Source organism: Scophthalmus maximus, chromosome 1, assembly GCF_022379125.1.
Source record: "Scophthalmus maximus strain ysfricsl-2021 chromosome 1, ASM2237912v1, whole genome shotgun sequence".
Lineage (NCBI taxonomy): Eukaryota > Metazoa > Chordata > Actinopteri > Pleuronectiformes > Scophthalmidae > Scophthalmus > Scophthalmus maximus.
The window spans coordinates 2,170,001-2,187,711 of NC_061515.1; the positions used below are offsets into that span (position 1 = coordinate 2,170,001).

The 17,711-nt window shown below is 46.4% G+C and overlaps 1 protein-coding gene across 12 annotated transcripts in view; it reads right to left on the reverse strand.

Moving 5' to 3' along the window:
• The window catches only part of LOC118301643 (vacuolar protein sorting-associated protein 13B-like), a 299,542-nt gene that overhangs the window by 117,373 nt on the left and 164,458 nt on the right, over positions 1-17,711 (reverse strand). For 6 of the 12 annotated variants that reach the window (XR_004790359.2, XM_035627293.2, XM_047331577.1 and 3 more), the window contains 6 exons: positions 16,755-16,926; positions 14,853-14,967; positions 10,429-10,570; positions 9,111-9,362; positions 8,877-9,033; positions 8,202-8,316 (listed from right to left, as the gene is read on the reverse strand). Coding sequence is in view for 10 of the 12 variants with exons in the window: in XM_035627293.2 (XP_035483186.2) it covers positions 8,202-8,316; positions 8,877-9,033; positions 9,111-9,362; positions 10,429-10,570; positions 14,853-14,967; positions 16,755-16,926 (953 nt within the window). In the remaining 2 variants the exon portion in view is untranslated. Of the gene's footprint in view, positions 1-8,201; positions 8,317-8,876; positions 9,034-9,110; positions 9,363-10,428; positions 10,571-11,426; positions 11,494-14,852; positions 14,968-16,754; positions 16,927-17,711 lie in introns of those variants that run through there. The other 6 variants (XM_035627305.2, XM_047331582.1, XM_035627309.2 and 3 more) reach the window with 3 other exon arrangements.

Consider the following 17,711-nt stretch of genomic DNA (forward strand, 5'->3'; position numbering starts at 1 on the left):
AACAGTGAAGGGGCTCCAGGACAAGTCCCTGTCCTTTTTGTCAAATTCTTCACAGCCCCGGCGCTGTAAACTGAAAGCGCAAACGAGCGCGTCTCCGTCCCCCATGCCCGAGGCTGCGGGTTCGAAGCCCCGACCGGTGCGGTCAGGAAAACAACAACGATCGATCTTTCTCCAAAATCACCCGCTCCCCACAGAGCGTCTGTGAAGAGAACTGGAGACGGCAGTTCACAGACGTGTCCCATCCAAACGTGATGGAGCTGGAGACGATGTCTGCCAAGAGCAACGGGATTAACTGCATCAATCACTGTGTTTTCACTTTGTCACTGTACATTATTGAGTGTAGGTTAATGGGGGGGAAAAAATCAACAAGTGTGGTAAAAAGGGAAGGCAGAGCCGAAGCCGACGTAGACGCAGCTATAACTCATTGGTTTCGCTCGGTATTCACAGGAATCTGACTTGTAATGATCTGGTCAAAGACTTCTAGCGGGACAGAAAGAGGAATGGCCGGTGGTCGACACCCTTAAGAAGACCGATGGCCTCATAATGAGTGGTTGGCTTGACAACACAGCGGCCAGGTTCGTAGATCAATGATCACGTCCACCAACATTCATCTGGTTCCCTCTGTTCTGCTCCGGTAACACCAGCTCCACAAACACAAACCATGAAAGTCTTCCCCCCTCTCTTACAGCTGCGGGGGGAAAATGGCATTTTCTCTCTTTCCAGGAAACCGGCTCGCATGATATGTTTGCTCTGTCATCTGGGAGATCTATCAATCACCCCGGATCCCGTAGAGAAGAAAGAGAAATATCACTTTACCTAAGAATGAAATAACCCACCTCCAACTGCAGCATTCGGTGGCTGAGTCTAAGCTTCCTGTTCATATTACGACACGTTGTCTGAGGACTGTTTCTACATGAGCCCTTGTGAACCCGTTCCCGGTCTCATCAGTCAGCTCTGTTCAGGCTGTCCTGTCTGAACTCAAACATAAATTTCTAGGGTAAACTTTAATAAAAAGGAGGCGTATGATTTACTCTGGGTTGCGGCTGTCCCCCGTTTTTAAAACAATTTGATGTTGCATTAATCCCGCGTGTCGGGGCGATGTGAAATATGTGCTCTGCGTTCACCAGCACCAGGTGTTTCATTTGCCGGACTGACAAAAAAAACCACCAATGTTTATCCTGGCTGACCCTCAAATCCTTGCTTATTTGATCGTCTTTCTCCGGAGAGGGGAAGGAGAACATGGGGCGTACGTCTAAAGTGGAGGAGCGCGGAGAGGTGCGGATTAAGAGCAAGGCGGAGGGACAAGTGGAGCTAAATGATTTACAGTTGACCAAGAAGAGTCTCTTCTGTCGCCCAGGCCCGAACGGAGCCAGTAATGGCATCGACGCACACACATGTAAACCAACTGGAAGATCAGAAGAGCGCGTTGGCCAAAAAAAGGAGCGATGCAATTAAAGAGATTTGCTCAGTTGGTTAGGTTTTCGCCCACAGTTCTGTGTTAATGACAAAGTGGCATATTTACACAAAAAGACAACATTTAGAATAGTAAGAGGGCAGACATGGGGAATTAAAATCCTCTGATTATATTTTTAAAGCCTCAGAGTAAAGACAGAAATAGATAAAAAGAAGATGATTTCAAATGGCCCACGTCTGACCGGGCAATCCCCACAGACACCATTCATGTTTTTTTACTGCATAAGGTTACTCCGCATGTGCACTGTGCAATAAAAGTCCTAATGTACTCCACCAGCAAGGAGCAATGTCCAACACAACTTCTTCCAGCAGTGCTATTACAAGAACTAGAACGCTCACTCGTGAACAGGACTCATCATTTACTCTGTTCTGCGATGGCGGTTTGCTCAGGACTTCTTTTATGCTGGTGATATTACCATCATTGCCATTACTGCCTCGGAGAGAAGTTTATCATTAGACCTGCTCGGCAGCCAGGGGGAGTTTTCAAAAACCAACTCCTAAATCAGAGTATAAGTGTAGGTCCTGGGTGTCACCGTGTGTGGCCCCGAGCAGCTCTTCCCCTCCGCTGCGGCAGCGAAGCAAAGCCGGCACACTTTTCGCTGGTGTAAACAAACGGGGAAATGGGGTACTTGGCAGCCGACTGCAGTGAGTGATGAGGCAAGTGTGCACTGAAGCATCTAATGAATCATTTGCTGGGAACTCGGGGTTTTATTGAGGAAAAGAAAGATGAGGAGAAAGACATGACAGAAGGAGACCAGCTGAAGAGCACACACACACACACACGCGCGCACGTGCACTAAATAATGGCATTACATATGTAAAGAAAAGAGAGAGAGAGAGAGAGCGAGAGCTGCAGCTGTTACACAGACGCCTGAGCAGATCATTCATAGTTTTTCCTCCCAACGTGAGGACAAGAGATTATAATGTATAAAACTCGCAGGGTATCCTAATCCTACTACTGGAGCAGCGGCAGCAGCGGCACGTGAACCCCAGTGACCGCTGGTGAATTTACCGAGGTGCCGGTTGATGCTGCGACAGGTTTGCACCTTTGAACGGAGCTGATGTGCTGAAGGCCGATAAGCTGCTTCGTTCCGCACCCTGCTTTCACTCCTACTGAAACACTGGAACCGCTGCCTCTGCTTCTGCCACTGAATAAACAAAACTGACTGAAGAAAAATCGGGGAAATCTGTATTGACTATATAGGATGGATCTAATGTCTTGTAATACCCAGTGAAATATCACTAGAAGCTTCACTTATTCTCTATATGGTAAACTCTTATAGAGATATATAATTAGTGATCATATGTTATGAAAGCCACTTCTGAAATCGGCATAATTTAGTAAAATGTAATGACAGTTCCCACAAATCAAGTTTAAACTACAGAGTGATAGTTCACCGCAACTGCAAATTACATATCTCATAAATGTTATCTTGTAAATTTTATATTGAATGCTCACAACACAAATGAGCTCCCTCATTGCTGTAATCTAAAACATACACATCGTGTAATATACAGTACAATGTCCCGACAGTGAAGGCTTTGCTATAAAGGTTTCCAAACTCTGTATATGAATATAGTTAAAATGCGAGTCCATTCTGAAGAAGATTTCCTTTCCCATCATTTTCTGATCAGGTGAAATCACTTAGAGATGTTCTTTCCACGTGTCAGCTGGTAGGAAAGAAAGTATCCCTCTTTCATTTTCCCATCTCTCTGTGGACTTGCATCCCTCTATTCCTCCGTCCACACTTCCCTCGCCATGGAAAGGATGCTACTGTGGGAGAAGGGTGCATGTAATGTACTGCCAGGGAATTTTATTAGTAACAGGCTGCGTCCTGGCTTCGGCAGGCTGTGTTTATCTGTGGAGGGGAGATCCCCATCACAACCACTTATTACGACATATATATGGGCCTAACCAAGAAACTATTCAACGGCATAAAGGGGCTGGCTCACTGACCATAGTGTGCTGGGACTGGGACCAGTCTAACCAACGCTGGAGAAACGGAGACGGAAGGCCAGAGAGGAAGGGAAAATAACAAATACACGTGGGCAAAAAGGATATGTGAGGAAAAATGGAAAGAAATGGAGCGAAGCAAGAAAAAGAGCTCTTTAGATTGACAGGGAAAGGTTTAACAAGAAAAAATGTTTGTCATATTACATATTACAGGACAGAAAGAAAGAAACATAAATAAATGAGGGTGTTATAAACAGTAGGGAGAGAAAGGTGGTAAAAAAAAAGTGCTACACCAACAACAGTCATACTTTGGAAAGCGTACGAGAAAAATAAAACACACACGCAGGAGGGGGGAGTGAAATATAGACCGTCGATACTGCCACATCATGTTGACTTGGCTGCTGCGTCACCACTGACACAGCAGCCTCCGCCGCCGCTGCCATGGCAATGCAGGCATGTGAGCGAATCAAAACATGAAAACATATTTTGCAGGCAGCAGCGGGATGCTCGGCGAATCTCCCTCGGAGAAGAACATGAGGTAACCGGGTAAGTGATGGAATTTAGAGCTGTGTCATCGAGGTGTGGGGATGTCGGGAAATGTGCAGGGTATTTTAAGACGCGCACGCACACACACACACACACACACACACACACACGTAGTGCAGACGCACTGATGCAAGCAGGCACGAAGGGAGGGAAAAATACACATGTCCAGAATATTACTCTAAGGTCATTGGTTGGTCACTCTCATTGGAATGTAATTATTTAAAATGTTGAAATGAAAACACTTTTATGGATAATACAAATATAAGTTGTTACTGGAACTAGAAATAACAATATATACTGTATATTGCCACATATATAATAAGCCACATATGATGGCAGAAATAAAAAGGCCATGTGGAGGAATGGTGAAACTCCTTTTCCATTAGTGGACACACACACACACACACACACACACACACACACACACACACACACACACACACACACACACACACACACACACACACACACACACACACACACACACACACACACACACACACACACACACACACACACACACACACACACACACACACACACACACACACACACACACACACACGAATATTTAAAAAACTGATAATAAAACAACCAAGGCCATAATATTATTTTTAACAGATAAGTAATAGAAGCAACATCTCTTATCTAATTTTCTAGTCAAAAGTTTTTTTCCCAAAAAAGATTTGATTGGTAAAGTCATTTTTTAATAAATGTGTCACGATATTAAAGGTTATTGAAGTTTACATAAGATCATATTTAGACCGTGATATTGTCAAATGCACAGACTGTTTGAACCCTCACGGAGACATTTTAACAAGTCGGTTTGCCCCTCAACAGGGGAAACCTAATCTCCTCGGGGTATTTCAGTGAGTGGTCCCCGTTCACCCCAGCACACAAGAAGCTTTCAATTAAGTGTTCCATGAGTGAAGAGAAAAAAAAATCTCACTGGAAAAACAGAGCGAGCGAGAGAGAGCGAGAGAGAGAGAGAGAGAGAGAGACAACGAAAGAAAATAGGAGTGGGGAGTAAAAAGATCTGTGAGATTTTGCAGAAGGGCCCAAACCACAAGAAAGTCGGGGCTGAGTGCACGCTGGACATTCCCCGGGCCGACGCTCATGTACTTGGAGAAAGCCCGCCTTTTCAAGACAGCAAAATGATTTCAGCTGTGTAAATTGACAGCGGCCATGTAGCTGGAGATGAAGAGGGAGAGCGGAGGGGACGCCGGCAGCTCTGTGTCATAACTCCCGCTTAGCAAAGAAGTCCCCTGGGGGACCGACTCCTTCAGGGACACACGGCTCAACATCGCCTGATCAAATGAAACCGTGTTAATTGTTACCAAATGGACCCGGTGGTGGATACCAACGGAGCTGTGCAGCCTTACAGTCCAACTGGTTTATTTGACCTTCTTTGAAGAAACATATCAACTCTGAATGATAAATACACACGGTGCCCTCAACATGGCCGAGGAGTTTTGAAGTGTGTCAAAAACCGGTGTTAGTGGAAGAGTATCAAGATATGCTCCGTCGGGATGTTTACACAAGCCTTCACTCTTCCCAGGGAGTTATTACAGCAAATCCTGGACATTACGAAGGAATCATGTCACGTACAGTAGACAATCAGAGCCGAGCTGCTTGGGTAACGTGGGGCATCGGCGCTGCGCGTGAGGCAGAATGAAATGATTTCTTCCCATAAGCCACAGTTGGTTATAGATTGTAAGCACAAACTGGTTTGCGTGATTATAGGCTCACTATGATTTTTCCTCTGTACAACTTGGGAGAGCACGTGCACACACACACACACACACACACACGTGCACACACACGTGCACACACACACACACACACACACACACACACACACACACACACACACACACACACACACACACACACACACACACACACACACACACACACACACACACACACACACACACACACACACACACACACAGTAGAATTCAGCACAGATAAAGCACATGACCGGGCCCTGGTAATGGCAAGTCCCTCTTTCCAATCATGTGACTCAGAAGTGTGATGGCCCTAAATTGGAGGGCAGATGTGAACAGGGAAGGTGGTGAGGATAATGCACGGTTGGGAGTGGGAGGATGAACACAGAGGAGCGGTCGGTCGGGTCGTAATTCCCGGGTTTCACTGCAGAGAGGGAAGTGGTGGTTCTTGGCTTCTGTGTGCAGAGGTTGAAGGGGTGAACGAATGTGGGTGTGTTTGTACACAAGGCCATGCCTGATGCTAGTGTTTGTGACAGGAGAGTGCATGTGTGTATTTTTGAGTACATCATCGCACGCTCAATATGTGGCTGTGTGCATTGTGTTTGGGTGTGAATGCATGACTGCATGTGTGTAGGCAAGTTGTTGTGCTCGCAAGTACACGTGTGCCTGACCGTGTATACGGCTACATGGTAGTGTGTGTGTGTGTGTGTGTGTGTGTGTGTTTCCAGGCCAGGCCTGAGCATCGTGCGAAGCGATCTATGTGGGCACCGGAGCCACACGAGCCACCGATCCTGTAACTACCAGAGGCAGAACATTACCGGCCAGTATGGGGTGAAATTGCATGGCTGGTCTAACTGGGGCTCATTTTTCCGTGCCCACAAGATCATCATTTATCATCGGAGATGATAACAACACGGCCGACATGTCAGCAAGATAAATCGAGGCACGGTTTCCGTGGAGACGGGGGATAGTTGCGTACCATTAGCTCTTCTAATGTGTACCAAAACAAACAGCAAACATTTCACACACGGACACCGTGTGAAACTGAAAATAAAAAGCCCCCAAAAGTCCCTGCAAAACAGTAGCTATGGTTACTGATCAATAAATCCCTGCCTCCAGTACATCAAACGGGTAAATGAGAGACTGGGCGGGAGAGAGCTCGGGTTGGAGAGAGTGTGGTATTTTCTCCTCAGTCAGTTGCCTTGTTGGTGACACGTCGCCCATCTACCTCCCAGCTTCCCTGCACATCACACTTCCACTAACTGAAGGCAGCAATGACGCCTAAAGTGGCCTCTCCTCTCCTTTTGTTGTCCACCTTCCTTTCTTCTTTTTTTCCCCCTGCAGTTCACATCTCGTGTCAGCTCACTCGCAGCTGCACAAAGCATTAGGCACCACTTTTATCTCCCTCATTACATGTGTTTGCCAGCTCCATATCTGCCCAATTCGCACAACTGCTCGCTCCCTCACACACACACACACACACACACACACACACACACGCTGTGGGGCTGCGGTTTCGAGGCAGTTATGACACAATCCAGATTCCTTCAGTTGCCTATAGTAGGGGAAATGTGTTTTGCACGGAGCTATTTCTCTCAGAAGTCCAGATTTTCCCCTGCCTCGCAGCTTTGATCCACATGGCATGGGAGGCTTGTGTCAACAGTTTTGAGTTTCAGTTGTAGGGCCGCTCAGTGCCCCAAGGTGTCACTCACTGCTCTCTGTCATTGCAGGGGCAACGTCAGCACAATGAAGCACCGTCATTTGCGGGTGCCCCCCAGAAACCTCTCCCATGAGGCAGCGGACATCATGTGTGCACCTACAGGGAGAACTCACCGAAAACAACAAGGCTTAATGCCCCACAACAGGTTTCATGGAATGTGATTAGAGGTGAGACCAATGTGAGTGGCAGCCTTAATGAACTGTGGTCACCTGGTAGGTTTTGAGTTGGCCTAATACGACCAGTCAGCGGTGTGTGTGTGTGTGTGTGTGTGTGTGTGTGTGTGTGTGTATGTGTGTGTGTGTGTGTGTGTGTGTGTGTGTGAATTCAAAGCAGAATGTGATAAAGCTGTGCAGGTGTGATGAGATTTATTAACTGGACAGGTGTTCGACATGCCAGTTAAAATGTGTGAAAGAACCAGAAGGTAGAAGGCTCAGTAATAAATGTCTTGTGTCGGAGAAACAGAAAACAAATGGTATGAAGCAATTGTCGGGAATGTTATTCGCATCTAGAGAACTTAAATATTCCGCATACATTTAGAAATGAGTTACACTTGTAAATGGTAATGTTGTGTGACTCAATAAGCTACGGTTTTAATCACATTTGAAAAAAAAAAGTTTTATATAAATTCTATAAGACAGAGCCATAAACCCACCGTTTGCTTTGTTTTTATTTTTTTTCCCTTTATATCTAAAACAGTGAATATTAATTTCCCTGTCAACCACAAAAAAACAACAACATCTATTTGGTAGAGAAGAGAGAGAGAGAGAGTGTGTCTTACTGGTAGATGTCTTTTCGCAGCACAGTGCGGGTCAGGGGGTTATCAGCCTGCGGAGCCATGCTGAGGGACCCCATCTTTAACACCAGGGTGTCCTCTTGTTTCATGTGGAGGTCTACTAGGACACAGAACCACAAAGGGAAAAACCATACTGAATACAGAGGACGTCAGAAAACGGCAATGAATTATTATAAACGTTTCTGTAAGTATATCACTATGACAAAGCCATAAATCCATCACTGAACTCTCACACACACGCACGCGCACACACACGCACACACACACACACACACACCTGACAGACTTCAAAGTTCAACCCTACCACCGTTAGTCATCACAGTGCTTCCAGCAGACAAAACAAGACTCCACGCAAATGTGAATTTCCGACCATGATTTCATATTCTGTAGGAGTATGTCTAACTGTGGTTGGCTCTTCACAGCCTCAAATATTTCTTTTTTTCCAAGCAAATGTCTCGGCATAAAACCACAATAATGTGGTGGCTCTGCAATGTCTTGTCAACCATGACAGGGACTTCTCATAAAGGCACCGCAGCTCTGAAGACTTCAAAAACACAGCCGGTGACATAATACTGTCCCATTGTTGTTAAGCGTTACCATGTGTACGCAAGTGTTCTTCAAAAAAAAACACCAAACAAACGAGACAAGCAGTTCTCTGACCTGATGGCGGCTGCTTGTCTTGTGCTCCGGGACAGAAGACCCTGATCACACTGGTGTTGATGTAGATGAGCGGCAAACAGCGAGAGCTCAGTGTGTGGCTTCTCATCGGCTGGCCGGCCGACTTCCCGCGCTCTCTGTAGCGCCGCGGAACTGTCGCCTGAAGAGAAAAAAAATGAATAATCGATCGAAGATCCTAATCACGAGTCCTGTTATAATTGACAGAGTCTCCTCCACCTGAAGAACCCCTGCGACGGTGGCCATCAACGGACAGGAGAGCACCACGTCGAAAGGCTGCGCTGTCAGCAGGATCTCTCTCAGGTACATGGGGGAGCTGTCCGCCAGGGGGTCGGCGGCCGCGCTGCTGCGCGCCGGCCGCTCAGAGCGGGTGGTGAGCTTGTGACGGACGTTTTTGGTGACGGCCTGAGTGTAGGTGATGGACAGGAAGCCGTGCTGCTGGTGAGAGCCCTCCAGGACTTTGGCCGCCGTCTGGGTCGGTGGCGAGAGGGGACAAGTCACACGCAGAGCGATCACAGGCATGAAGCTACAGCTGTTCAGTGTGGTGACCTCCACCAAGGACGTTGTGTCTGTTCGATAGTCTAAAAGGGACAGATCCTGGAAACATTGCGTTTTTACAATTTCACCAATTTTTAGGGAATGATACACGGATCTCAAAAAATATTCAGGCATATTGAGGGGACTGATATCTGTACACTTGTGGAATTTGGTGACCTGATTGGCTTCAATGGGACTGTCGGGCCTTGGCGGAGGTCAACACTCTGCTAAGTGTCATTCATCGTTTTGGTCTGATTTCTTGGATGAGGGTTAAGCCTGGCTCAGAATAACTCTTTTCCATTTGACAATATAGTGAAATAATTTCAAATCGTGATACAGATCTTTTTTTTTTTAGAAAAGCTAGACATTTACCTTCAGCAATGCTCTATTTTCAAATTTGGAACTCGGAAAGACAGGTGCAGACATAAACCTCACCTTAGAACTCAGCCACAATACAGTAAACAAGGCAGCCTCTCCATGTAGAACTCTCAGAGCCAAGCTGAAGCTACTACCTAAACAGGGGGGCCTTGAGCAAATGCGTTCATATTATTTGCAGCAATTTAGATTGGATTATTATATCAGCTCTCTTTGTATAAGTGATTGTAGCTGGAATTATTTTTCATTCATCAGAAAAGTAAGATCCAACAATCACTTAAATGACAATAATTGTCAATTGTCACAACTATTGTATGATAAAGAGAAGGGTGGATGTGTGTAAGACATTGGGTGAAATCTGCAAAAACATCCAGTAACAGTGGACTGTTAAAAGTAATATTAACTGAAAAATTGCTAAAAGTATGAAACAATTGATCTTTTTGGGAGACATTCTATAATGAATAGTTGCATATTTAAATTTTTTTTGACTTGAATTGTCTAAATTCAGATTGGAGCACTCCCTTTCTCAAAAGTCTCTGAAGAGCAAACATGACATTTCTTTGAGGCCACTGTTGATGGACAATAGGCAGAATCGGCTAAAAACAGAAGAACTGTGGATTCTTACAGGAGGGAAAAAGCCAGAGAAGTGGCTGAAAGAGTCTTGCTTGCTGACGGGTCGAACCAACACAGTGCGTCTGTTCAGCTTGTCAGTGCAAGAGAGGACCACTCCTCCACAGCTGCCTGAGCTCCGAACACCATCCTCCATACTGGAGGTGAGGAGAGGGACGGGGAGAGAGAAGAAAGATGCCGAAGAAGGGGAACAGCGATGGCAACAAGTTGCAGGGAGGGGGACAAAAGAGAGGATCGTATGTGTTGAGAAAGAGAAGAGGAGAAAGAAAAGCACGAAACTTATTTTTGGAAAAATTATTTAAAGAGTAAATTAAAAATGATCAAAACCAAAGGAAGTTGGACCAGTGTGAACCAGCTACAATATGGAGGAATGGTCTTATACTGTCCAGCAATGAAAACAGTAGCACAATTATTGTGTTTTGAATGGAAACAAAAACCACAATTTGGAGGCACCAAAGATAAAAACGTCTTTGTGTTCTCTAGTGCACATCTTAACTCAAGTGTTCTAATAATGTGAACCAAGGTTTTCATCTGTTGGATACCAGTATAAGACCATCGCCAGAATAAGATTTCATCAACAAGAGAATGGAGGCCAATGTCATAGCCTCCTCCCACACGTCCAGTGGGGTCCAAAAGTCTCAGACCCCACTTCCCGGTAAGGGAACGTTTTGGATCCCACCGTCCACAGACACAAACACACAAGAACCGTTGTCACCCAATTTCATTGGCCTTGATTATTTAGCCAATCAGAGCCACTGGAGAGACAGGGAAATGGAATTTATTTACTAAATAAATACTAAATTTGAAGATGTAGCGAGGCGCTGCATCGATTGACACCCAGCGTTGTAGCCCATCACTAATTTCCTTGGCTTTCCTGTCTGTCCAGCACCAGCAGAGACGAGCGACCTTGATTAGGAGCAGCACGGCAGAGGCACAGTATCAAAGAAGCCTATAAGACTGCGGTGGCAGTTGTGGGACAGGCAGGGGCCTCACCACGGCCGTCTCCTTGCACTGCAGAATGAGTCCTTCACTGTGGCCAGAGAGCCAGTCATGCCCTGGCCTGGAGAGACACACAAGGCCAAGCTTAAATTGGGCATCTGGGACCACTCACACTGCCGAGGCAGCGCCTGATAATATCTCTTTAATGCAAATTGCTTATTAAGTCACATTCCATCGAACTCCCAGAAGCCTCGTGGTCATACACCACAGACTTTAGATAACGCTTTGAGATGGTAATGCAATTTGCAAAATTGAGCATTGACTTAATAATGTGATGCGTAGTTAAAAGTTTGTGACATTGGATTTCCATCTATGAGAAGCAGAGAGCACCTGTAAAGCAGAAATCAGAAGAAGTTAACATGAAGATTGACACAATTATTATTAAAAAACACAAAACATACAGTGCATACAACACACACACACACACACAGTTGTACTAAAATTCCAAATAATGCATAAAACACGCATGAGAAAATCTTTCACACATTGAAAATGTTCAACACCATATGCACAATTTCTTCTACACCACCGTCTCGCTCTGCACCCCCGCCCCTCCCCTCACTCTTAATTACACCCCAACAGAGTAATACAAGTTCAGTGAGTGAGGAGTGGGCTTAGTTGTGAGCATGCACGTACTGTATGTGTGTGTGTGTGTGTGTGTGTGTGTGTGAGAATATCTCTGTAATCTCCCCACTTGGCTGTAAGAGTGGTGAATACATATGGACCCCCCACAGCTCATCATTCCTCTCTCTTCTCTCTCTTTGCTCCCATCCAGTCGCCCTGCGCTCCCGGCCATTTGCAAAACAGCTGGAAGACATCAGCTTCAATTTGTGTGAGATGCTCTTTGGAGCGACTAGGGGTGAACTGTCACCGTCTCCCCCCTCTCTCCCTCAGGGTGGGGATGGGTGGGTGGAGGGGGCGGGGGCGTCCCTGCAATTTCAAGGAGCACCTTTGCTTGGCAAGACCTGCCGAACACTCGGAGGAGAAGAAGCTGCTGTGAGTTCAGAAGACCAAAACTTCCAACGGGAGAGGAAACGCCCCATAAACAGAGCTTAATATCCAATCACCCCATCACTCCCTCCCCTCTGTCCTCCACTCGTTCTCGTCCTCCTCCTCTTTTCGATACAACCAGGCATTCGATTATACATTTACCTCCCATATTTGCCTCCTCCATCTAACTTTCCATTTATTTTCCACGAGTGAGATAGCTAGGGCCAGATGAAACATTTTCTCTGTCAGGCTTGATTTAATCTGACCCACTGCACACAAATAACCTGGGCTGGGTGACGAAATACCGAACAATTATCTGTTCAGAATGATTAATATGGACTCCAACCGCGGCGGACTCGCTCGTGTACGTGGATGATGCAGATTGGAGCGGGCCGCGAGCCCAGAGGTCTTCCACTGTGTCCTAAGCAGCCGTGACTGTAACCTGGCGTGAGCGTTGGAGTGCCTCTCCCTGCCAGCACTTTGGTTGGTTAAAAAGTGTGTTGAGAACACGTTGTTAAAGGCACATTAAACTGAAATAACCTAGAAATTAGAAAATTGACCCATTATCTATTTAGGAAGGCATAGAGGTCTACTAAAGAGATTAGGGTTGGCTCCGTCTCAGAGGCAATTGAACACACACCTGTGAGAGCGGAGTACAGTATGATATGGTCCACAACACCTTCACACCCTTAAAATTGTCTAATGGCTGACATTATCCTGGCTGGGGGGGTGGTACTGCATTCTGCATGTAACACATGTGGCCCTGACAGACTATAAATCAGCTGACTACAGTGGAACAGGGAGGTCTGTGAAGAGCTTGCGAGACAGGTCAGGTTCAAAGCCAGAATGATTTTCTTCCTGAGTCCCACTCTGACCTGAACTGAGACGCCTATTCTATTTTCAAATCTGCGGTGAGACCATTGATTGCTAATGACGGGGGTTCAATATGTGGGCGCAGGGCCCCTGAAGGTCCATCCCGCTGTCACTGTCTCGCTCAATCAGAGAAGGAGGCCACAGGCCTGAACACACAGAGGATCCCTCTGGTTTTTTGCTGGATCCAACATGGTGGAGCGCTCGATTGCCGTTTCATTATCTCCTCAGATGAGGACGTGGAGAATTGCCTCCTGCTAAGTGGTCTCTTCCCAACAGAACATGACCTCAGGCACGAACGCAGTGCACACTTGGAGCTGCTGACTCCATCGCAGATGTATGTGATCAAGGCAGAAGAGAAAGAAATAATACCGGGAAGGAAAAAGGGGGATTTATATATTGAAAATGAGGCCACTCTAATTAATAGCAAGAATGTGTGTGAGGGGCAAGGGGAAGAAGAATAGAAATCTTTAGTCACAGCTTCGGTTTCACCGTACTTTGTGCTTTCATAATTTCGGAACCCAGAGCTAAATTACCCCCATTTGGAGTGGGCTTGACACGGGGAGAGATTACTATAAGGACGTAGTGGAACGTCGCCCGGTGGTTTTTCCTCCCCTAACAACGTGTTAATGTTTCTGTGAATCAATTCAGACACCGCAGGCTGAGAGAAAATGACTGACTGACTGAACTCCTCGGCTCCGTGAGTCACGGTCGGGGCCAGCCCGCAAGCCCGCTCAACCCGTGCGTCCATCTGTCTGTCCATCTGTCTGTTAATCTGTGGTCACCGCCACAGCAGCTGTCTGGGAAGACGATGACACCGAGGTGATAATCCGAAAAATCACCCGTATGAGCAGAAGTGGAAACAGACCAAGTGTTAGTGGTACTGGTGGTTAAAGTGTGTGTATAGTACATGCAAGTGTGCGTGTGTGTGTGTAGACTGCGGGACTGTGGGAGCACAAGCATGTGAGGGCAGGCCGGTCACCTCCCGGATAGAGAGACTGCCCCTGAATTGGAATCATCAGCCAGCGCAATATAATTACCAGCCGCAACAGCGACATTGTTTTTAAAGTCTTTGAGTGTGTGTGTGTGTGTGTGTGTGTGTGTGCGTGTGCGTGCGTGTCATCTTGGAGACAGTTAGTGTAGTGGGAACAGTAATTCAGTAATTTGAGAGGTGTTTATGACAGTCTGTCAGTGGACAGACTTTGTCACCACAATAGCGTCACAACCGTTCAAGATAGTCAGAAAAAGTTGTGTTTTGGGGCCTTTTATTCATTTGTTATTAAAAGGGACAGGAGAGGACAGTTAGGACATGTTGGGAAAGAGAGAAAGGGATGACGGGGCGGTGCAGCTCAGGGCTTTTCCTCCCATGTGGTCTCCCAACCTCCCACTCGACTACCAGGTCACCCCTACAAGTACATTGTGATGACGACGAAGGACGCGTCTGAAGATGGGTGTTGTTCCACCCGCGAGTCCTGAGTGCTCAGGTAATAATACAGTTACTGAGTACCCTTAAAGTTCAGAATGAGTGTGTTCACATGCACGAGACGTGCGGTACTCTACCTGCGCCTGTAGTGGTCGATGTTGAAGCTGCCAACTTTACATTTGATCTTTGTGTAAACATCCTGGACATCGACGGAGGCACTCAGGTCTTCCAGCTCGCTGATGACACAGAGCTCTGGCAGAGACACAGTTTTCTGCAGTTTAATATCATGAAGTGAAATCACAGCGTGAAGGTACAGACATTCATTCATTGGGCAGCTTCGTCGTGTAGCTGCACTTGATTTGCAAAGCTATGAAAGCCGAGATTGTCTCATGGCCACCCTTGTGCAGCAGAGCTGAACTTGGACTTCAGGAGAGGAAGTTCCGTAAGTGTGTATGAATTCTTAGTTCTGTGGGCAAGTACCAGTGCTGTTGCTAACCCTGTCCAGGTCCTGCCTTTGGCCCTGATCCAACCACTGTGGCCAGTTGCCGTGCACTGCATGCACAGTGTGTTTTACACACACAGTATTCATAAAAATGTACGTGTGTCTGCCTCTGTGCACCTTGTGAGCAAACGAACCCAGCCACTGCAGGCTAAGTGAGTGAGCTTTACAGGAGAACTGATTAAAGTTGCATTGAACCTAGCCTGTGAGCTTAACTGTTGGTTCGCTCTCATTGTTTCCACTGAGAAAGTCCCACAATCACAGAGCAGCTTGGGAAAAAGGACTTCATGCGTGTGAAACCATGGTTGTTGTTGTTGTACTGTTGCCTTGTGGTGATTCTGAGAAACGCGGAGGTTCCTAATGGCTTATTAATATTGAAAAACACAAGTCAAGTCAGCATTATCGTAGATGCCGTGTGGAAAGAACCCTCTCCCGAGTTGTTAGATACTCAGAAACTCATAGTCTCCGAACACGGTGTTGATATTGATGTATGAGTTTTCTCAGTCCACCCTGTACGAGTACTGGAAACCCTTAGTCCCTCCGTCTTAAACGGCTCATCTTGAAAGACGGAAAGTGCGCAGTTGATTTGCGCCCTCAGCAAAGCCTGTGGAGACTCATGATTGAGTTTCTACCTCCAAACTTCCAACATATAATAGCATAACACTATACCCTCGAACTAATAAATCTGGAATGCCCCCCCCCTTTCTGAGGAGACAAGAATCTTACTTCCTTTGCAGTTGAAAAACATCTGACATCATAGCAGATTGCCTGCAGTCATGCCGAATCCGTGGCTTACTTATCTCAAAGAATGTGTCCGCGATATTTGGTATCTGCGCATGCATACACACAATTCTTGTTTTCAATAACATGCTTAATGTGTCGAATAAAGAAAATCCAGAAAAATCAAGATGGTGCATATTAAGACACAATCCAAAGTAATGCCTATTTAGAATGTGTCAAACTTTGAGTCAAACCATCTCTGTGAGGTCCTGCAAAACATTCCACTTCCATCATAAAAAGACCTTAAGCTGGGTGATCTGGTTGGCAGATGCTAAATATTAAAGTCACCAATTAAAAGTAAAAACTAGTCTTTCATCAGCCAAGTGAATCAAAAGGGGACAAGAGGCAGTTCGCTTGGGACTTATCGTCCAGTTATTTATTATCTTCTCCTTCCGCCCCCCCCCCCTCCCCCTCCCCAGCTGGGGGGGGGGGGGGGTAACTGAATAACAAAAAGAGGCATTAAAAACTCTGAATATCTCACAAGACTCCTTCACCCTGCACACAGATGAATTTTCATTTAAACCTAATCATAAATGAAATAATTCTCATTATAACAAATTCTCAAATGTAATAATGAAGTTATTGTTTGTTATTTCATACTTTTGTTGCTGCTGCCACGAACACACAGAGTTCCAGTCCTTCCACATCTTGTGTTCAGTGCGGCGAATGATCAACTTGACACATGAACGTTTGAACACCACCGTAAATTATCGATCAGCAACAGCAGGAACCACACACGTGTAATGTCCAAGGTCAATACCTGTCTTTTTGGCGGTTGGGTCGGGAGCAAACAGCTTGACAGTGACCTTGGGCAACATCCACTGCATCCACAGGCTGACCTTCCCGCTGGTCCCTCCGATGCTGCTGGTCTTCTGCTCCAAAGTCACCGTGTCTGCGAACGGACTGTTGTCTGCCGCCGGCACCGAGTCGCCCTGTAGGGGACCAACACAAGATGGGTTCAGTCTGTAGACAGTAGCAGAATTCAAGTATTCATATCCATTCAAATGACTTGTTATAAAAAACAGTGCTGTGTATGAAGGCTTAATACTTTGCGTTCTAGTTAGCGAAGATGTGAGTTCAGTCAAATCGTTGTCTTCCATCTGTTTGCTCGTGTGCACATCAAACCATGTGTTCGGCGAATGCATGTGTGTTTTGAGAGTGTTGTTGCATAGCATGGAGCCATAACAAGCAACCACCCGTGATCGAGCCCCTTGGCGAGTACATGACATCAGTGTCTGGTGAGCAGAGCTCCTCTCCGAGCTGAGCACTGTGGGGGGAGAAGGACCATTGTCTGGGGCTGTCCCCGATGTTCGCTCCAAACTGAGCCACCAGCATCCACATGGGCCGCTTTCGCTCAAGTGTGCCAGGACACAAACGTCTTGCAGCCTGGGAGAGAATGGGAAGTGAAAACCGGAGATGGGGGGTGGGGGGGGGGGGGGGGGGGGGGGGGGGGTGGAGGCAAAGCAGGATGCGGCAGAGGAGGCTGCCTTCTGCGAGCTCTCATCTCATTACCAGGGGTTTGGCGCAGAACTGGGGACATTTTTTATTATTTTTCTCGCTCTCTCCCTGGTAAAACTGTTTTCCAAAATATATATCTGCCTGGCTGACTCAGACAATATGGCAATTTGCAGCACCAGCGCTGCAGAATTTCACTTTTTTTCCACAGTTTTCTCCCATTGCAGTGTGGTAATGATAGATTGTGTCATGGTTATCGAGC